This window comes from Camelus dromedarius, chromosome 13 (genome assembly GCF_036321535.1).
Source record: "Camelus dromedarius isolate mCamDro1 chromosome 13, mCamDro1.pat, whole genome shotgun sequence".
Classification (NCBI taxonomy): Eukaryota; Metazoa; Chordata; class Mammalia; order Artiodactyla; family Camelidae; genus Camelus; species Camelus dromedarius.
In genome coordinates, this window is record NC_087448.1 from 68,219,870 (window position 1) to 68,242,195 (window position 22,326).

Sequence of the window (22,326 nt, forward strand, 5' to 3'; positions counted from 1 at the left end):
TACAGACCAGAAGCAGCCCCAGGTCGGCTTAGGTTCTGCTACCAAATGTCCATGCCCCAAATCTGGAGGGAAAAAGAAAACTTCTGGCATTCAAAACTCTGGGGATTTGGCATTTAGAAATAAGGCACTATAAATCCGCACCAGATTTTAGGGCAATTAATCAAATGTCTTCTTCCTTCAGTTTCTTCAAAGTTGGAACTTCAATAGCCTCCATTTTTTTTTTACAGAAGTTCCACATTACGTGTGTACAATTTCCAAACTTTTTAATAGAACCTGCTCTTTCCCCTAGTACATCCTCGCGGAAAGAGCGGGGCTCCAGCGTTGCACAGAGAGGACTTAGAGCCCGGCTTCTGCCGCTGACAGCACTGGTCCCCTGGTTTGGGAGAATAAATGAAGCAACACGCAGATCGCCAAGGGCATGGGCTGTGCGTGCACAAATGCACACATACACACATACACACACACACACACACACACACACACACACACGGGGCAGCACTGGGTAATCCTTACCCGCCCCTCTGCAACGCCCCAGCCCTTTCTCTCTGCAAACTAAAATACAGCTGATGCGCCACTGTACCCAGCCCTCAGCAGCCCCTGTGCCCCGCCTTCTGCAGCCGCAGCTCCCTTCCTCCTCCGCTGTCCCGCTTTGCCAGGCCCCCTTCAGAAGCTTGCCGCTGCGGGGAGGGCACAGCTCGGGGGTAGAGCGTGCGCTGAGCATGCGTGAGGTCCTGGGTTCCATCCCCAGTACCTCTGTTAAAATAAATGAATAAACCTCATTACCCCCCCCAAATAAATAAATAAAAATTTAAAAATAAAAACCTCACCGCTGGCCCCCCGCCCCAGCACTAGCGCTCTGGCCGCAGTTGCCCACCTGCCCTGCACCACGGCTCTCGTGCCCCCGTGGACTGAAGGGCCATCAGTGAGGCCACTTCTTGTAAATCGCGGGCAGCAAACTCCAGGACTTGTGGTTTGATGATTCCCCGGTATTAAAGTTCTTGTTATTTAAAAATGTTCGCTACTCAGGGGGTCTTTCTCACTCCCACACCCCTCTCGGTCCCCACAGCTGCAATGCAGATGAACAGAGCAGCATCCACGCCCCTGAAATCCTGCAGTGAAGCTTAACGTCTCCAAACTGAAGGGCAGGAAACCCTCAGCGGTTAGAAGCTTCCAAGAAGGAAATTCTCTGTTCAGTCCATACATTGTCCCAACTTTGGGGGACTGTACGCTTCCCTAAGCTAAGTTCCCTGTGTTGACTGAAATAAAGTAAAAATAAACATGGTCTGATCTCTGTACTCCACGAAAAAGAAACTGACGATGCCACGCGACGGGCACTTTGCATGCAACACGATATTCTACAGGCTCTGCACGCCAGTGAGATGGGCTGCTGCCGAGGCAGGACCGACGCCGAGTGGTCACGCCAGATGCACGGGAACTTCAGACGCATTCAAGCGATCTGGGGATTAAGGACGCAGAAAGCCAAACACTGTAAAAACCCATGGGTCCTCCCTCCCCAGGTCAAGGGTGGAGCACTTGCCCGCATCTGCCCAGATGGCAGTAATCAGGTCCCTCTAACCACTCCATCCACAACACCCACCCCACCCAGCCAGCCGTGTCCCTGCTGCCATCCCAAGGGTCCCTATCTGACCTTCTTCCTGATGCAAAGCTTTTCTTACAACTCAGTTTCCCCCTCTGGCTCCTTGAGAGGGAAACTCAGAAAAATAATAGTAAAATAAACTTGATTTCAGGTGGGGATGAAACATACAGATTTAAAAAAAAGATCTTAATTGCCAACTCCCTCCTCAGCCCGCCAAGGAGACGGGAGCCAGTGACTGGGGGCTTCATGAAGACAGACCCAGACCCCCGACCGAGGACAGAGGCCATGGAGTCATCCCAGCCATCACAGGACAGAGCAACAGGGCGCTAAGTTCCTCACGCACGTCATCCCCATCAGCGAACGGAAGCCGGAGGGCAGCACCTTCAGGAGGGAAAGGTGGCGGCCGGCAGAACCGCTTACCGCGTCTATGATGACGGAGTAGGGCGTCCTGGCCGTGAAGACAAAGCCCAGCTTCCTAGCTCCTTTCACCAAAGCGGCCTCATCTGTCAACACAGAGCTGATGAGGACTGGCCTCCGGGAGGGACAAGCTTCCGTTCAGCAAGTGTTATTTTTCACATTAACAAGACCCACACCAGCCCCAGAGGGGAAGCCCAGACCTGAGACTCGTCCACCGGGAGGGACAATCCTGCCGCCAGCAGACGGCCAGAGGCACCCGGTGCGGACTGCGAAGGGCAGTCTCGTCGCCGCACGCACCCAGGTCTCCCCATCTCACCTGGGGACGAGGCCTGGTAGACGATGCTGTCTCCGTCCTTCTCCGGAACCACAGTGTGGCACACGGCCAGAAGGGTGAGGAACTCCTGGATGCAAGGGGCGGTGGGCTGCAACGGGAGAGGAGTTATCGGTTAGGACACCACGGACACACAGCAGAGTTAGAGGCAAGTCCCCTCCCGCTTAAAATCCTGTGATGCCTTCCTACTCCCTCGGATCAGAGGTCGAGGTCCGCAGCATGGCCTCCGGGTGCCCCGCGGTGCACACCCACTCACCCCCTCCCCATCAGCTGCTGCTCGCCAAGTCAGTCTTTCTATGCAACTTCCTGTCACCTCTCTGGGGTGACTCAGGTGCTAAAGAAAATACACGTCAAACATCTAGGACATGGCAGGTGCTATAAATGCTACATGGTGTTATCTCTCACTTTTGTTTCCTAAGCCGTCCTAGCCAAAGGATATTGCGAAACAGATGCCCTCTCAGGCTCATAACTGTGAAGAAACAGCACTGCAGAAAGCTCACAAAGCAACAGAAACCTGTAATGCGAGAGAATTCTGTGGAAAGACTCATCTGGATCTTGACGCACTGCTTTATATTCACCACATATTTAATTCAGCTTTAAGTTCAGTGAGGCCAAGTGTTCTCCCTAAGTGGACCGCTTCCCTGAAGTCCTAGCAACTTAAAAGTGAGGCTGTATCTCTTCCCCAGGCTCCAAAATCGCAACTTTCAAGACACTACACATACACACAAAAGTGCATCACAGCTATTTAGTGTCCTAGACGCAAGCGGCGGCCTTACGTGATGGTCTTCGATGTTCCTCAAGAGCCGGGGGTCGTCAAAGTCACAGGAGTCACTGAGGGGAGGAGGCATCCGGCTGTAAGAGAAAACAGAAAACATTTCCTCAGCTCAAAAGTTCCTTTAAAATAAGTCAAACCTAGTAAGACTCTGTCTTCCAGAAGAACCACACCTAAAAACCCTATACAATTATATTAAGCTTTTAAAAATTTTTTTATTTTAATTTTTTTGTGGAGGAGGTAATTAGGCTTATCTATTTATTTATTACTTTTGGTGGAGGTACCGGGGATTGAACCTGGGACCTCATGCATGCTAGGCACACACTCTACCACTGAGCTATACCCTCCCCCCGTATTAAAGTTTTAAAGATTTGAAATATTGTATGTTATTTCAAACCTTGAGGCAGAAAAGCTTTAACCATCCCATAAACAAAATACAGATGGTCCCTGCCTTACAGTGTTTCAACTTGATGATTTTTCCACTTTTCGATGGTGCAAAGTGATACGTGTTCAGTAGAAACCATACTTCAAATTTTGAATTTCGGCTTTTTCCTGGGTTGGAAACACAGGGCACAATCCTCTTCCATGATGCCACAGCTCCCAGGAAGCCCCTCATCACGAGGGTGAATAACCAACACCCTGACCCCCGTCCTAGACCCAGGCAACCCTTCTGTTCTCCACTTTCAGTACAGTTCTCAATAAAGTCCGTGAGACATTCAACACTTCAGTATAAAACAGGCCCTGGGTTAGATGCTCTTGCCCAGCGTAGGCTAAGGTAAGTGTTCTGAGCACATCCCAGGGAGGCTGGGCTATGCCGGGATGCTCGGCAGGCTGGGTGTATTAAACGCATTTTTGAATTAGGACATTTTCAATGTACGATGGGCTACCAGGACATAGCCCGCTGTAAGCCAAGGGAGAGCTGTAGGTTCACGCTTAGTTACAAGGATAAGAAACAGACGCGAGGGTAAACGCCATGACGTGATCATTTTGTTTGGTCTCCGCATCTACCAAGGAAAACTTCCAACCATGCCTGCTTCACGTGCACAGAATAAGAGGCCTTGTGGCATTGCATCTGTGAAGCCATCCACGGGCAGAGCTTGTGCATGAAAGAGAAAAGGGCAAATAATTACGAAACAGGAAACTTGACATGAAAGCCACGTGCTGACACACTGAAGAAACGGGAAGGGCTGAGTACGTCCGTGAACCTCCGTTTCTTTCTGAAACCCCTTCTCCGGGACAAAGACAATGGAGACAAGACGGCAGCAGGGCTGCTGTGAGCAGACATCGGAGTTTACCACCGCAGAGAGAACAGAAACCACAGCTTGCAGGGGCGGGGGCGGGGCACCTAGGACGCAAGCCGCCGCCCCCAGCGGAACCTTGTGAAGGGGCAGGAAATGGCAGCACGAGGCACCTGTGAGATAAAGGGAAGGTGGGAGACAGAACAAGCTCCAAGTCCACCTGAGGAAGACTCAGCCTGCAAGAACACCGCCCTTACCCCGCACAGCCAGGCCACCGAGCCAGCGCACCCAGAGAGAAACGAAGGGCCATCCTCTAGAGAGCTTAAACCAGAGTAGCCAGGACCCGGAGACCCTGAGCACACAGGCAGGTGGGACAGGGCATCGTCCCCACACAGCAGTTTTAAGTGAAATCCCCTATAAGCTGAGAGGTATGATCAACCACCCTCTGCCTCCGCGCAGCTCCCCTAACAGCTTTGGCCAGACTCGTAGCCCTTGGCAGGAAACTGGAGAAATCTTCCATCAAGAAAAAGACGAACCAGCTCACAAGATGCAATCAGCACAGATGCTGTCACCCTGGGATCCACTAATAGTCCTGGCAAACCATCCCACAGGGAAGCCAGTCAGTCATCAACCACACTGCCCCCTCCACACACATGGCCCTACCATCAGCTCTCTGAGTGTATAAATCTTAAAACATTAGCCAACAACATCACTAGTCTTACAGGAAATGCTAATCAAAGCCACACTGAGATACCACTCCCCCCCCCCCCGGGACGGCTGTTACATAAAAAAAGAGAATCCAAAATTGACAAGTGTTGTGAGGATGTAGGGAAATTGTACATCACGGAGGGAATGTAAAACGGTCGCCCTGCTATGAAGAACAGTTTGGTGGTTCCTCAAAAAGTTAAGCACAGAATTAATACACGACCCAGCAGTTCCACCTTTACATAGAAACCCAAAAAAAGTGAAAGCAGAAACTCAGATACCTGTACATCAGCGTTCAGGGAAGCATTATTCACAACAGCCGAAAGGTGGAAATAACCCAAGAGCCCATCAACAGATGAACTAATAAACAAACGTGGTAATATACATATACAGATTATCTTCCAGCCTTTAAAAGGAATGAAATCCTGACACACGCTATAATATGTATGAAACAGCCTTGAAGATGAGGTAAGAGGCAGGAAGTGAGTGGACAATCCTGGACCAATGGCGGGCTGTTTTTGTGAGAGCCCTCCAGCACTGCTGGACTCTTAAAATACTCATCTTTACATTTCATTCTGGTTCTCTCTTGAAATAACATACATGAAACTTTTATTTTAAAAAATATTCAGGCAAGAAATGCCAATAGAAGATTGTTCCAAAGCCTTTCCCACAAAAGGATCAAGAACTGCTAAAACTGACTTACCAGAAATCATCTGAGGATGGTTCCCTTGTCAATTCTGGAAAATGACTGCCAGAGACAGAAAAAACAGAGTAGTCACCAAACTGTGATCAAAAAGACAGTTACTCACACAAAGAACAATCTTCAGCATAGGTCATACATTATTATACATAGAAAACCTTTAAACATTCCACCAAAAAGTTGTTAGAATAAACAAATTCAGTAAAGGTGCAGGATACAAAAATCAACATACAAAAAGCCTTTGTATTTCTACACATTAATAAAGAACCAAGAGAAAGAGAAAATAAGAAAGCAGCCCCATCTACGGTTGCTTCTAAAAGAAAAATCACCTACGAGTAAATTCAACTAAGGAGGCAAAGACCTGTACACTGAAAACGTTAATGCATTAATGAAAGAAATCAGAGGAGACATGGAAAGATATCCCACGCTCATGGATTAGAAGAGTTAACAATGTTAAAATGTCCATACCACCCAAAGCAATCTGCAGATTCAATGCAATCCCTATCAAATTTCCAAGGGCAATGTTTCACAGCAATAAAACAATCCTACAATTTATATACAACCATAAAAAATATTGTGAAAGCAATCTTGAGAAATAAGCATAAAGCTCGATGCATCATGCTCCCTGACCTCAAACTATATTACAAAGATATAGTAATCAAAACAGTGTGGTACCAGCATAAAAACAGACACATAGATCACTGGAACAGAATAGAGAGCCAGAAATAAACCCATGCATATCTCATCAATTAATTTATGACAATGGAGCCAAGAATATCCAATGGGAAACAGACAGACTCTTCAATAAATGGTTTTGGGAAAAAAGGACAGCCACATGCAAAAGAATGAAATGGGATTACTATCTTACACCACACACAAAAATTGACTCAAAATGGACTAAAGACTTGAATGTAAGAGCTAAAACCATCAGACTCCTAGGAAAACACATAGGTGACAAGCTCCCTAATATTGGACTTTGTGATGATGTCTTTGGGTCTGATACCAAGAACAAAGCAAAAATTAAAAGTAGGACTACATCAAACTAAAAAAGCTTCTTCACAGCAAGGAAACCATCAACAAAATGAAAAGGAAACCCACAGAATAGGAGAAAATATTTGCAAATTATAAAGCTGATAGGGGGTTGATATCTAAAATATATAAAGAACCCATATAACTCAATAGCAAAAAACAAAACAAAACAAAACCAATCCAATTAAAAAACAGAGGATATATAGACATTTTTTCCAAAGAACACATACAGACGACCAACAGATACATGAAAAGGTGCTCAATGTCACTGATCATCTGGGAAATGCACATCAAAACCAAAATCAAAACTTCACACCTGTTAGAACGGCTACAACCAAAACGGTAAGAAATAAATGTTGACAAGGATGTGGAGTAAAGGGAACCCTTGTGTACTACTGGTGGGAATGTGAATTGCTGCAGCCACTATGGAAAACAGTATGGAGGTTCCTCAAAAACTTAAAAATGGAACTATCATATGGCCCACCCGTTCCCTTCTGGGTATCTATCTGAAGAAAACAAAAACACTATCTCAAAAGGACAGACATACAAGCTCATGTTTATTTCAACATTATTTACAACAGCCAAGACGCAGAAACAACCAAAGTGTCCATCAATGAGTGAATGAACAAAGAAAGTGTGGTGTATATATAATGCACTACCATTCAGCCATAAAAAAGAAGAAATCTCTCCATTTTCAACAACATGGGTGGACCTTCGGGGCATTATGCTAAGTGAAGTAAGTCAGGCAGAGAAAGACAAATACCACATGATCTCATGTATATGTAGAATCTAAAAACAAAAAACAAACAAACAAAAAAACAAGCTCTCAAAGATAATTGGTGATTGCCAGAGGCAAGGGTAGAGGATGGGTGAAATGGGTCAAGGAGGTCAAAAGGTACAAACTTTCAGTTATGAAATAAATAAGGAACAGGGCTATAGTGCATAGCATGGTGACCACAGGTTAATAATGCTGTATTACATGCTTGAAAGCTGCTGAGAGTAAATCTTAAAAGCTCCCTCACAAGAAAAAAAATTTCTAACTATGTATGGTGATGAATATTGACTAGATTTATTGCAGTGATTGTTTCACAATGTATACAAATATCAAATCATTATGTTGTCAATTATACCTCAACTTTAAAAAATACCATATGATATCACTCATATGTGGAATCTAAAAAAAAAGAAAAAAAGAGGACACTAATGAACTCATCTATAAAACACACAGACTCACAGACATAGTAAACAATCTTATGGTTACTGGGGGAAAGGGAGTGGGAAGGGATAAACTTGGGAGTTTGAGATTTGCAAATGTTAACTGCTATATATTAAAAATAGATTTAAAAATTTCTTCTGTACAGCACAGGGAACTATATTCAATATCTTGTAATAACCTTTAATGAAAATGAATATATATGTGTATATGCATGACTGGGACACTGTGCTGTGCACCAGAAATTGACACATTGTAACTGTACTTCGATTTAAAAAAAAGGACAGCATTCAGATCAAACCATGAGTTAAAAATGTCTAATTATTAGATTAGAAATATAAATTTATAGATTCCCTGAGATTTCTCACTAGGTTAATATTTGCAGAAATAAATCATGTTTTAACCGTTCTAAGTTGGGCCCCATTCAGTTGAAAACACATTCCATAGTAATTAGCAATCTAAGTCCCTTATAAATTTCCTTTCAAAATATCAGAAAGTCAAGGTGTTTGATTAAGCAGCTAAAAATAAACTTATTTTGTCAGAGGAATACAAATAAACTTTTCAGTCAGTGACAGACACTCACCCATACGTCACCCCAGCGATGCTGCACTTCTTGAAGTTCATGATGTTGCACGTAAGAGTTCCGGTCTTGTCAGAAAACAGGTATTTTACCTAAATCAAAGAATAGAAAAAACATATACCACGAATGAAATAAGATGCAAATGTCAATAAATGAAGTCTTCTTTATTTTTCAAAATCTGTATTAATTTTTTAAAAGAAATTTCCTTAAGCAAGCAAAGTATGTTTTATAACTATATATATATATTACGTCATAATTACATATTATTATAAAATAAATATATTTTAATGCTTAGGCCACTTAAAAACCTTTTCAAAAACCAATTCAGAGTCCAGTTGTGCAGAAACGTACAAAGCAGGCGTCAGTAACAGCTCAGGGTCCATTTTAGATCTGGAGAGAAAGCATTAACTCCTGCCACCCGGCATCTCAGTGACATGGCATCCTTCAAGCTAGTCTCTGATCTCATACAGAATTTGTGCCCAATATCCCAAGATGACAAGCTCGGACTTTGGCAACCACAAAGCACTTCCCTCTAAGACTCCATCCCCTAGCTGGACTAAGAGGGTACGTCCTGAAACAGCGCAGAACAAACACAAAGCTTCTCAGTCACTATCGCAGTGAGATTACAGGAAGGCAGCGTGGAACTGCTGCAGATTACACAACTTTCCAAGGCACAAAGCTTTACAAATGTAACGCGCTAAACCTTCAGTATACAAAGGAGAAGAGAGAAATTTCTGTGGAGGTCAATAAGCAAACCATTTTGACATGATTAAGTGAGCGCAAAAGAGATGAACCCAAATGCCCACGTGCTGGGTGAGTTCTTTTCTTTCCAGCGTGCAGATGACGTGATGGGAAAGAGAGAGAACTCAGGACCAGGAGGGAAGGGACAGTCCCGGTGAGGCTCTGGATACCAACCCGCCATGTGGGCTCTGTAAAAGTCACCTCACCCTTCTTGGATTCAATTTCCACATCTATGAAATAAAGGGTTTGGCCAGAAAATCATGTAACATCAGACTATGTGTAAATTGCACCATGGACTGTTGGGGGGGGGGAGTAATTAACAGAACTGACTCCAGTAAAAATTCCAGCTTTGCAGTGATTTTTTTCAAGAGGGGTCAGGATCGCCACTGGATGCTCCAGGGATCCCAAAGAACCATGCTAGGGTAGCCATGCTGCACTGTTTTATAGGAGAGGGAGTAATAACATGAATTGTTTACTCTGCACTTTTCTTAATGACACCATACAAGCAAATACCCTGAGAATTATTTTTAAAGCAACCGAAGGTCCTTCAAGTAAAGATTGTTAATGATCTTAAAGCTTTAAGTCAAATATAACATAGAAACATAAAATATATTTATATGAAATAAATCTAATATATAATGTAAGACATATATAAAACATAAAAGTACACTATGGGTAATTAAATGTTTTAAGTATAAATAATAAGTTTTACATAAATTTTATATGCAGTAAGTTTAGGGGTATATAAAACTCAATAGAATTGGCCTTTCAATAAGCAGTGTTTCTGCCTCTTCTTTAAAAATTAAAAGATTAGATCAAAATATATAAAAATGATAATTTTATAATAAGGAATTATTAGGACTTTCTGTCACTCTGGCTACTGAATTTTAACATATCCTTTAAGTTCCAACTCAAAACAACATCCCCATGCAGACGTTCCCTATTTGCAATCAGGATGAATTATTTCATCCTGGGCGCCTGAGTACCCCGAGCCCTTTGGGGTTTGGGTCCAGCTCAACGGCATCTGAGAACAGAGATGCAGTGAGCGCTGTGCTAAAATGATGGAGGAGACCAAAGAGCTTGCCGGGAACATCCACACCCACGAACGGGCTCAGAAGTCCCAGGGTGGACATGGGCAGGTAGCCCTGCCAGACCTCTTATTTTACTGTATTTATGGTTGGAAAGACTGTTAGGGGAACACAGAAGAGAGACACATTAACTTTACTGGAAAACCAGAGAAGAGTTCAAGGAGGGGACAGATTTAGTCTGATCTGTATCACCCTGACCCCACGGGGTTGCTGGGAGATTCGTGTAAGATGTATCAAAGGGAATCAGAACCTTTCACTGCACTGCACGCAGGAGAGGTACTCCCTGCAGCGATCCCAACACAGGGTGACGGCGTGCTGCAGAACGTCACTCAGCGAAGGCAGGAGGGTGACGGGGGTGATGGTGCAAAAGAAACGGGCTCCCCAAAGTACTCCAGAGACACAAGCTGGAACATGTGTGAGGTTGTATGGATTTATGTCCTTCAGACTACCCCCCACATGTTTTGTAGGGTTACCCACATCCAGGTATCTTAACCACTGTGTGCCCTGTCATTTGCACCTGATTAACAATTTTAAGTCCAAAACAATGTTGTACTGTAGTTTTTGTACTAAATTTTTTGCAGGTACCTTCTAGGCGGTAAGATACATCCATGCCTCAGAAAGCAAGTCAGACCTAGTAACACTTGTACTTTATAAAACCTTCAAATTCTACAGAGCTCTTCAGACATCAAAACCACCTTTATGGAGAATTCTTTCTGCCAGCTCTCTCCGGGGTCCTTCCAGTACGTGTCTGCCTGCACGCTTACATCACATTCCCGAAGTTCCCAAAGAGGGGCTCACCTGCCCGAGCTCCTCATTCAGGTTCGACGTCCTGGCCATGGCAGGGGTGTCGTTTCCCAGGTAATACATGTCTGTGTCCTGAGAGAGAGACGGGGGCACTTCAGAAAAAATGTACCATCAATCCCTCCTGCTGACCAACACGGAGAGAAGCTAAAAACAGGTAACTCAATATAAACGTTAATTTTTAATTTGGGGGTGAAAATTCAGTGTCTATGACTGTAGAGAAAACATCGTGGTACTTATTTACATACAGAAGATTTGGCTTCGAGACGATCATTTCTTGACTGAGACTAACTCATGTTTTCAGGCTCAGCTAGTACCTTGTTCCTGGGATTGTTGTGAAGCTAAATAAAAATGCACACGGAAGTGTCTGGTCTCCAAATCCTGGCTGCCGCGGTTCTTGCAATAGAACCCAAGAGCGCCGTCACGGCGAATTCTGATACAGGGTGAACACTGAAGGAGCCACCCCTAAGAGAACTTCCTGCTGCACCACGTAGACTCCAAAGCATGAGCAGCTGCGGCCATTTCCTCCCCACTCCCCCGAGTGGCACCTGCTAAGCCTCTGAATTACTGCACTGAAGGTGCACGAGAGCCCCTTCAATAGGTGGTCCTGCCCTGCCCGCTTCATGGACCAGGACGCTGAGGTGCCAAGTGCCTAGTCACAACTGCCACTGCTCAGGGGCACGCCTGCCAGCTCCATTCAATCACTAAGGCCCTGAGAGGTGCTGGGGAGTGCCAGCCGGCGCGGCCCCCGCGGCCCAGCTCCTCGCCCGGGTGGTACTCACCCAGTTTATAAAGAGGGCCTGCGTGTACTTCACCACCTCGAGAGTCACCAGCAGACTGATGGGGATGAGGTTGTTGTACAGAATGATGAAGGTCAACAGGTTATACCCAAAATTGTCCGAGCTCGTGTCTGTGGGAGAAAGCCAGACTGTCGGTGTAGCTTAGTCTCCATTCCGTTTCCCTGGGCTTTGCTATGTGGGAACATTTCTGAAAGACGTTCCCCCCTCACAAATTTTATTGGCTGATGTATGGATTTAGAGATTCAAGTTAAAGCAGTTACTGAGCACCTACTATGGGGCAAGAACTGCGGACTCGAAGACGGGTAGGACGTAGTTCTTTGCGATACAGAGCTGGCTTCCGACAGGAGGCTGCGGGGGAGGGGAGGAGGCGGGAGGAAGCCCCCCGCGATGCGAGCGAGCAGCGCGGCCCGCCTGTGAAAGAGGAGCTCCCAGGGCACTGCGGAAGCCGAGGCAGGAGCGTTCTCGTGGGAAGGCACGGTCACTGAAGGCCACCCAGGGAACAGCGGCTTTCCTCGGGTCCTGGAGTGTAGAGACAGGGCAGCGAGCTAAAGGGGGTACAGAAGAGAGGACAGGCATCCGAAGTGGCTGCCAGGAGTGTCTGCAGCCTCACTGAGGTGTGGGCGTATCTGAGACACCCCCAAAGAGCTGGCAGAAAGGGGGCAGGTGTGAACGGGGAGAGGGGTGAAGAGAGGCAGGCAGGACGCCCAGAGCTCATTGGAAGCCAAGAGGAGGGATGTCTTGATGGAACAAGTTTCCCAAAGGATGGAATCCAAAGCAGAGGCAGGGTCAGCTTAGACAGGAGGAGGGACCAGGAGAGGGGGAGGAGGGACAAAGTGTGTGTGTGTCGAAGCGGAAAGTTCTTTGACCTGAACTCAAAAGTCGGACAGTGATGATGCAAATGGGAAGTTTGATGGTTTTTACCAGAGCTGCTCAGACTTCACCCCAAGGAAAGCAAAGCACAAAGTATTATGAATGGGACTAAAAGTATATATATTCTTCCAGTATAAATCATGCAGCTAGTACTAGCGTTTGACATTATCTGAGCAATTTAAATGCCAGTTTCCACAAGGCTTGTATACAAATATATTGTCAATGCTGTCTATTTACCCAGACCACGACATTTTGGAACTGAATAAACATGTGCAAAGTTTAACAGTCTTCACGTTTGAAGCTAAACATATGACATGACTGAAATCCAAATTTTAAAAACCAAAATCAAGGGATTTTTCATATCTACAACTGAAGCCCCAGTCACGTTTCCCACATGCGTCAATGGCAACAGGAGTTCTGGGCAGTTAAGGTGTGTGAGTTTTCTACATGATAACTGGAAAAGGAAAAAAAATGTTTCCACCAGTTCAAAATATATCGAAAGATGGGAATAATAGTCTTCCCAAGAAAACAACCCAAAGTTTAAAAAAATTCCACTTTATTATTCAAAAAACTTTTATCATTAAATTTTATTTATTTTTCTGGAATTGCTGTGTAAAGAGATTGGCAAATCTCTAAAAAAAAAAAGAAGCAATAAAACTGGACTAAATTGTCAAAAACAAGCATTTAAAGTGCAGACATTGATCACACAGCACACAAAACAGTCAAAAGCGTGGATTCAAGAACATCTACTCAGTGTGAGTTAAGTGGGAGCCTCTGGCGTCTAAGCTGGTCTGTCTTCCTCTTCTCTCCCCCAGGTCCGCGTTGCTTAAGCTCTGCTCTGGGTGGGTGGTCGGGGTGGGCCATGAGGACTGGCAGCCCTCATCTCCCCGCCCCCGGCTCCAGGGTGGGACTGGCTGTCAGAACAGGAGCAGCCTGAGGGAGCTAACATTATCTGAAGCACAGAAACCGCCATGTGCAGGACACTGCCAAAGCAACAGCAACCCCAGTGGCTCGTGATCGAGGAAGACAAAGGTCTCACAGTACCAGTGGGGCAAACAACGGCATACTAGCCAGAAATCAGACAGAAAGATCCGTGGAAACAGACGGCCAGAGAAACCTTGCCAAGCTTACACTCAGCCCTGGCGGTCCAGGCCAGGTCCACACACAGGGCTGCAGCTGCTCGGGAGGGACTGGGGAGAGTGCTTGGGAGCTGCTGGTCCCTGACTGAAGTGGGGTGGATTTTAAACTCCCCGAACACTGCAGACACTTCCCAAGGCACACACAGATCAGACAGCTGGCTCCTTACTGACTCCAGGGGTTAGGGACAACCTCTGACCAACCACTGGCTGACTTCTAAGCTGTGCTGACCCCCAGGAATCCTGGCTTAAAAGTAAAAACAATGGGTGGGGGTGACTGGTAAATCAGGACTGGGCTTCTTTCTTGAGATAACGAAAATGTTGTCAAGTTAGGTAGCGGTGAGGGTTGCTAGGAATCTATGAATATACTAAAACTCACCAAACACTTTAAACTGTACATTTTAAAAGAATTAAAAACTAAAAACATGTAAATAAAAACTGTGTAGTAACATCAGAGGCTGCACATTAGAGGGAAAAACAAACCTCCCAGAAATACTCCAGGCAAGCCATGAAACAAATAAACAAAAAGTAGCGGGGGAGGGCAGGGGGGAGAGGAAATCAGAGTCCTGCTATAACGCATTAGCTGAAATTCCCAGTTTTCAGTCCCCAAAATTTATGATACAAAGACACAGGAAAAGACTAATAGGAATTGCCTTTGACAAGCCCAAAGGATGGGCCAAACGAAGCTATCAAAGCAGTTATTATAAACACATTCTAAGAACTAAAGAAAACTATTCAAAGAATTAAAAGAAAGTAAGATAACAATGAACATTAATTACAAAATATCGATAAAGAGATAGAAGTTTAAAAAGAACCAAATGGAAATTCTGGAATTAAAAAATAAAATAACTAAAAATCACTAAGGGGGCTCAACAATAGATTTGAGCCGGCACAAGAGAGAACAGACAAACTCAAATATATATTAATAGGGATTATCCAATCTGAAGAACAGAAAGAAAAAAGAATAAAGAAAAACTGACAGAATCTCAGAGCCCCACAGAACACATCAAGTGGACCAACATACATATAATGGAAGTACCAGAAGGAGAGGGAAATGGAATGTGGCAGAAACAATTTTGAATAAATAGCTGAAAACTCTCCAAACTGAATGAAAAATATTACTGTACAATATCCAAAAAGCTCAACAAACCTAAAACAGAATAAACTCAGAACTATTAAGAACCAAAGACGACTGTGAAAGCAGCAACAGAAAGATGACTCACACACAAGAGAAAACTCAGTAAGAATAACAGCGGACCTCATCAGTACAACAGAGGCCAGCAGGCAATGGGATGGCGCATTCAAGGTACCGCAAAGAAAGAATGTCAACCAAGAATTCTGTGTCAGCAAAACCATCCTTTAAAAACAAGGAAGAAATAAAGACATCTCAAAGATAGAAACTGGGATAATCTGTTGCTGTCCAGTCTGCCTTATAAGAAGTAATACAGGAAATTCTCCAGGATGAGAGGAAGTGATACCAGGCAGTAATTACATCCACATAAAGAAACAAAGGGCAATAAAGGTAATTATATAGGTACTTATAAAAGATAATATAATTATTTTTTATCTTTTCTTTTGGATTTTAAAAAGTGGCAAAAAATCAGATGTAATGCACACGACAGCACAAAGGAGGGAGGAGAGAACGGAGCTACTTGAAGCAAAGCTATGACACCAGCTGGTAACACAAACGCACAGAAGAAATGAAGCCGACCGGAAAGAGGAGTAAATAGTAAATAAATAGGTTAATGTGAAATCCATAGGTTATTTTTTCCTTTTCACTTCTGAGATGTAACATTATGCAAGAGAGTGAGTATGACGCTGAATTACTGGGTTGATAACAAAGATGGGTGTTATAAACATAGCAATCACACAGAGCAGGGGAGGACATGGATCTACACTGGAGCCCAGTTTCTGCATTTTATTGGAATTAAATCAGCATTAATCTGAAGTAATCTGATGCTGATCAACTAAGCTGTACATGATAATCCCTACAAGCCTAAAAAACAAAACTCACAACCTAACAGTTAAAAAATAATCACTTGAGTATAAAACAATCCCCAAATGTGCCCACCTTCCCTTCACCACATGACTCCGCACCTTCCAGGTCCTGAAAGACTGGTAATAATGGACAACAGCCAGAGGGCAGGGGAGGGTGGCGTGGCCCCCATGCGCAAACCATGCTTGGAAGGACTGTCCACTTCAACAGGCAACCTGTCCCGCCACTTACCCATCTTCTTGATGTACCAGTTCTTTTCCCCTTGGGACCCATTCCAGTACAGGGCTCCCACGGAGCTCACCAAGGCCATGACCAAGAGGATGCCAAACAGCACCAGGATCTGCACGTTCGTCACCTTCTCAACATTCGATCTCTTGAGAGGTGCTTTGGTGGAATTCTGCACAAGAGCATTTAAAATCAGTAAGGGTCACAGAACAAACTTGGGGGCCAAGAGTAGGGAGAAAAGGAGGTAAGCTAACCAAATTCAACAAACCAAAAGTAAAAGACTGTAGTCTTTTTTGCCAAATAACTAATGAAATTTAAAAGCGTACTATGTCCCTGAATCAACAGCTAGTTTTAAGTAAAGACAGAAGACACACTCTATCATGTTAAAAGTGCATATTTCAAGCCTACACGACTCAGTTTGCACCTCTTACGATTACATTGTCACATAAAACTAGCTACTTTCACTACCTTACAGTTTCTAAATCATTTAAGTCCAGTTTAAAAGAAATCAGGATGTTGATAATTCTAGAGAAACTTAAAGATCACAGAAATCTACCATCTTCAAAGTAATCACATAGCCCTACAATTAATACACAGAGAGATATTTTTAAGTCCAGTAGCTCAAAATTTAATTGAGAAAAAAAGACACACACAAACACATACACAGCAATGCGAAAGAGAATGGTAGGTGTCAAAAGAAATGGATGGACAGAGAGTTCATTGGGAAAACCATGTACAGGAAACAAGCAAGGAAAGCCTAGTGGCCAGGAGAAATCTGAACGGAGTCCTAAACCATAAACAAACAGAATGTAGACAGGAGGATAAAACAAAAGCAGAAAGATAGCCTAACCGCCCGTAAACGCTCACAGGTTGCCTTCACTGCCGGCAGGGAAGCCAGCCCAGCTAGAGGATAAGTCAGTGGTGAGAGCTGGTTCAGAAAGACTCACTCAAGCCAGCTTCAAGGACCACTGCACCTCAAGGGGAAAGCGTGGAGCTGTATCCCCCCAGCAGCGGAAAAAGTCAACAGAGCTGCCTGCACTGGACGGTTCTTCACGGGAAGTCACTTTATCAAAAAATGCCTGAAGGTAGTTGTGGGCAGGATGATGCCCCTCCCCAGCGATGTCCATGTCCTAACGCCTGGACCCAAGTGACTGTGTTACTTCACATGGCAAAGGGACTTTTCTGGGGTGATTAAATTAAGGATGTCCACTTGGGGAGATTAACTTGAATTGCCCAAATAGGCTCAGTTTAACCACACAGGTCCTTAACAGCAGAGGAGAGACTCCTCCCCAGCAATGGTCAGAGGGAGACGTGACTACCGGAGGGTGGCCACAGACGCAGCACCGAGGCTCTGAGGACGGAGGACAAGGCTCCCAAACCAGGGTGGTCAGGCGGCCTCTAGAAGGTGGGAAAAGGCAAGGAGCGGATTCTCCTCTGGAACCTCCTAGAGTGCTCTAGAAAGGAATGCTGCTGGCTGACACATGATGTGGGGAAGACCCACATCAGACTTCTGACCTCCAGAACTGTGACACAGGAGCTTCACATAGTTTTGAGTTGGCGTCATCTGTTATGGCTGGGAGGGGACATCAGATGGTAACATCTCTACCCGGAGGTGGGCAGGGCCTGGGCCAGACCAGAAGCCACAAAGTGGACGGGGGACCCGGCGGAGCTTCAGCCCACAGGCCTCTGTCTGAGTCAGGAGCCCCGTGCCTTTACAGGCTACACTGACCCTCAAGATCAGGTGACTTGAACATTTGTAGGACACTGACTGGTCATGAAAAATGGTGCCCTGTGCCAAGCTTAAGCCAGCCCTCTCCCTCACCGTTCCCTGTCTGCCTGACGCTAACAGAGCCAGGGCAAAGACGGCCCTGGAAGTAACACAGAGTCACCAAGTGGAAGTAAAACCGAGACAAACAGGAGAGACGATCATCTACGTTCCATGGAGACGCTCACACCAGAAGGCCGATGAAACCGCCATCTGAATTCTGTCACCAAACCCAGGGCTGCTGCCACCACGGCCTTGGCCTCCCGCGGGGCAGGGAGTCAGGGAGTCGTGACACTGGCAATTTTGCAGTCCTGTACGTATCCAGACGGCATGGCAGCATCTCCTTTGTCTTTATTCTTTTTTTCCCTTTCACTTTAGTTCTCTAAATTATTTGCCCTTTATAGACTTCTAAAAATATTCCACTAGAATCTCAACGGAAATCCATCAGCAAAGGCCAGCTTGTCATCAGTCAGGGCCGATGGGGACACCTCACCTCTGACCTCATGGCAAGAGCCAGAAGATTGGTTTCAAATCTGCCTACCCTAACCTTTTAAAAACTAAAGATGATCTTATCGCTTTTAATAAACATTCACTGGAGCCACAGATAGAAAAAAATTTACAATAAATGTTATTTCTATGACTCCACGAGTTTATGGACTTCTGACATTTTCCAGGGGGTGAACCAGTTCACAGGGTTAGGAAAGGTTGTATTTCATCCAACACGAGAGCAACAACCCAAACTCCAGACAGCAGTCCGTGCACCTCGGAAAGCCGGGCCCTGCCTGCCCGGCCCCGGGACACCTCGACGTGCAGCAACGAGCTTGTAACGTCAAATCCCTGCCAGCCCTGTAAGTGCTTCTACGAAACCCCGAGACAACACCACGACTTCTGAGAAACAGAGTTCTAAATAGAAACAGGCTCAAATGCCTGATTTTTGAAAAAGCTTAAAGCTGACCTGCGTCTTACACATTTTATTCCCGTCCGAGAAGAGCACTTGGAACGTGGGCTGGGGGGCCAGACCGCCGGGGCGTGAATCCCAGCCCCCTCTCTCACTGGGTGTGCCGCTCTGGGAGCTTGCCTAGAGTCTGCGCCCCAGTGTCCTCAGCGAGGAAGTGGGAACAGTGGCAGCGCCGCCCCGAGGGCCGCTGCCGTGAGAAGGAACGAGTTAACACACGCGCATCCCCCGCAACAGCGTGCGGGGCGCCGTCCGCGGCAGCGGCCGTGATGAGCCTCCTTCCCCTCCGATCGACCCACAGTTACAGCAGAAGCTCAAGTACTTCCACGTGGCACTCCGCTCAGCGTGAAACGAGGGAGCTGTGGCGGGCGGAAGGCACTGAGGTGAGAGTTCAAAAACAAAAACGAAAAAAAAAGACGAACCTAAAGCAAGTGCGCCTCCTCTCTGCGGTCAGGGAGCGCAAGCACGGGCGGAGGTGTTACTTCACGACCAGGACGGCTTCCGGCTACGGGCGCTGCATCACGTTCCTCTTAAAAGCGCGGTGTTTTCACTGCTGTTTTAGCCCTGAAGGCCCGGCGGCCCGCCGGCCCAGCACAGGTGCGCGGGGCTCCCCGCTGTTCCGTGCTCAGGCAACATGCGATCAGCCTTGCAAAGCGGTCTTTCACATGTCGGAGGAGCAGGGAGGGTGCCAGGACACCCACGGGATGCAAACTGCGCGAGGTGACTCGGTACGCACCTCACTCCCTGAGGGAGGCTGGGATTGTCTTTTCAGTGAGGTCTCTCGGTTTCCAGGCTTGTGTTAATTTCTGGTGTCCCGCACAGTGGTGCAGTTATACGTATATGCATGTTCCTTTCCACATTCTTTTTCATTATAGGTTATTATAAGATACTGAATATAGTTCCCTGTGCTGCACAGTAGGACTTTGTTGTTTATCTGTTTTATATACAGTAGTTGATATCTGCAAATCTTGAACCCCCAGTCTACCCCTCCCCGCCCCCTTTGCCCCCTGGCAACCATAAATTTGTTTTCTATGTCTGTGTGTCTGTTTCTGTTTTACAAATAAGTTCATCTGTGTCATTATTTCTTTTTAGATTCCACATATAAGTGATATCGTATGGTATTTTTCTTTCTCTTTCTGCCTTACTTCACTTAGTACTATGATCTCCAAGCCAGGATGGAATTTTTAAGTGTAACTTAATTATCTCTTACACCTTAGCTACAAAGATGAATTACCAAGGTACAACCCAGAGAAATAGCACCGCACCCTGGGAAGACACCCAGGCTGCCAGGAATCTTGGAGAGCTGTCGAATTTGTAAGACGCCCAACCTGAAAACTGGTCTCGGGGCCCTGCCCAGATCTGAGCCATCTCCTCGGGATCTCTGCTGCTTCATCATAACAACAGCAGGGATCTGGGGTCGGTGGGGCTCGAGCACCGGCGGCGACTGCTGGCACTGGACAGGGCAGGGAGAGGAAACCCACGAGGTGGCAGAGCACTGCACTCTTCATAGAGATAAGACTTCACTCCAGATGCTCAGAACCGGGGAGCGCTCCCACGGCATGCAGCGCTGGTGAATGGGCAAGGGCTAGCGGGAGGCAGAGACCGGGCACAGCCGCCTGGGGCTGCCTCTCCACGCTCACCAACTACTCATCTTCCTCAGCGGCCGTGGGTGCCCCTCTGTGACCATTCCTGGGACCAGAGCTTCCCTGAGTCCTTGCCCTCCTTCCTGCTCTGGCCTCACCCAGCGGAGGACACCCTTTTCCTGAAGTTCCCCCAACAGAGGACGCCCGCACAGACTCCCGGGCCGTAGGGTCTGAGGACAGTATTCCTTAGTGATATTTGAGACCCAGTACTTCTGACCCTTCATTCCTGTAACGCCATGTTAAAGAATCCGCTTGTAAAACTCATGTCATTTGGCTACACAACCTTCTGCCTCCTCCTCCAGCAGGTCCACCAACCCTCCTCCCCACCCCTCACTCCCTCCTCCAGCAAGTCCACCAGCCTCCTCCCCGCCCCCCACTGCCTCCTCCTCCAGCAGGTCCACCAGCCTCCTCCCTGCCCCCCACTGCCTCCTCCTCCAGGAAGTCCACCAGCCCTTCTCCCCGCCCCTCACTCCCTGAAGACTCGAGTTACTGGCTTATTGTATCCATCTCCACCTGGCCCTGCCACTGTCCCATCTTCACCAAATGCTGCGGTCCACATCCTTCACTCCTCAACAGCCAATGGCCTCCAACAGGTCTACTTCAGACTCCCAGGTTGCACGCCCGGGTCTCTCCACTCTACAAACCCTCCACCCAGGAGCTCAAAGCCAAGCCCCTGAGGCCTGTCACTCAGCAGGTGCAACAATCTTCTCAGCCCTCTGGTCCCTCCTCCCCCATCTCCACTGCATTCCCCAGCTGGTGGGGACCCTGGCGTCCATCACGTCATCAGTTCTAACAAAGATTTACCTCTCTCCTCCTCCATCGTTTGACCTCAGAGAGTGGACCAACACAACAGCCTCCCTTATCCAACCTCACATCAGGATCTGGTCAACGGAAACCTCCTGACCTGGGCCGGCTGCCCCCTGCGTATGCACCCGCCGAGCCGGTCATGACACACGCTGCAACAACTCTCTCTCCGCCTTGTGATTCCCCCTCACTGCTGAGTCCACCCCGCCCCCTGGGGCAAGACTGAGGCTCCCACTGCTGCATCCTCACAGCCGGCACTAGACGTGGTGCATGGCGGCCACTCATCACGTTTAAACTACAAAAGATCATCAAATATGCGCTTTAGAAGTTACACAAAGGGGCAAACAAGCTGAAAGGCCAACCCTCATTCATAGAAGCCATTAGCAAACTAGGATGCCGAGGGATACCAAGGACATGAAAGAAATGACATGCAGTGACGCTGACTTGTCAGGATTTCGAAGCTGTCTGGCAAAATACGTCACAAAAGAAATGTGGGCTATAAATTCACAAATCATAATTTTTAAAAATTAACAGAGAGAAGGAACAAAATCATGTTCACATTTTTCTTTGATATATGATATGAATAAAACATTAGTTCAAAAATAACTGATTTTAAATTGTCTAGAATTCAATAAATAATTAAATAAGACAATTTCCTATAAAATCCTAATTAATGGGGTGAGGAGGAGCAGTAAAGAGAGAAATAAGGATGTTAGAACAAACCCCACCTTGAGCTTGGAGATGAAGTAGGTGAGGACTGACTGTCCCACTGAATCCGGACAAAGACTGTCGATATTTCAGGCAAGAGCAATAAATATCTGATATGAAACAGAAACCCAGGGGAAACCACCTAGGAACTAAAGTAAAGGCACCTCCTTTCCAAATTCAGGTTCACAGACAAAACTTGAGCTTCTAAATGT

At 46.3% G+C, this 22,326-nt stretch overlaps 1 protein-coding gene across 2 annotated transcripts in view; it reads right to left on the bottom strand.

The window, feature by feature from the left end:
* The window catches only part of ATP8A2 (ATPase phospholipid transporting 8A2), a 417,266-nt gene that overhangs the window by 318,972 nt on the left and 75,968 nt on the right, over positions 1 to 22,326 (bottom strand). For both annotated transcript variants that reach the window (XM_031465780.2, XM_064493258.1), the window contains exons 11-18: positions 16,246 to 16,411; positions 11,995 to 12,122; positions 11,210 to 11,287; positions 8,586 to 8,674; positions 5,764 to 5,808; positions 3,122 to 3,197; positions 2,331 to 2,436; positions 2,018 to 2,100 (exon numbers count right to left, since the gene is read on the bottom strand). In XM_031465780.2, the coding sequence (XP_031321640.2) occupies positions 2,018 to 2,100; positions 2,331 to 2,436; positions 3,122 to 3,197; positions 5,764 to 5,808; positions 8,586 to 8,674; positions 11,210 to 11,287; positions 11,995 to 12,122; positions 16,246 to 16,411 (771 nt within the window). The remainder of the gene's footprint in view (positions 1 to 2,017; positions 2,101 to 2,330; positions 2,437 to 3,121; positions 3,198 to 5,763; positions 5,809 to 8,585; positions 8,675 to 11,209; positions 11,288 to 11,994; positions 12,123 to 16,245; positions 16,412 to 22,326) is intronic.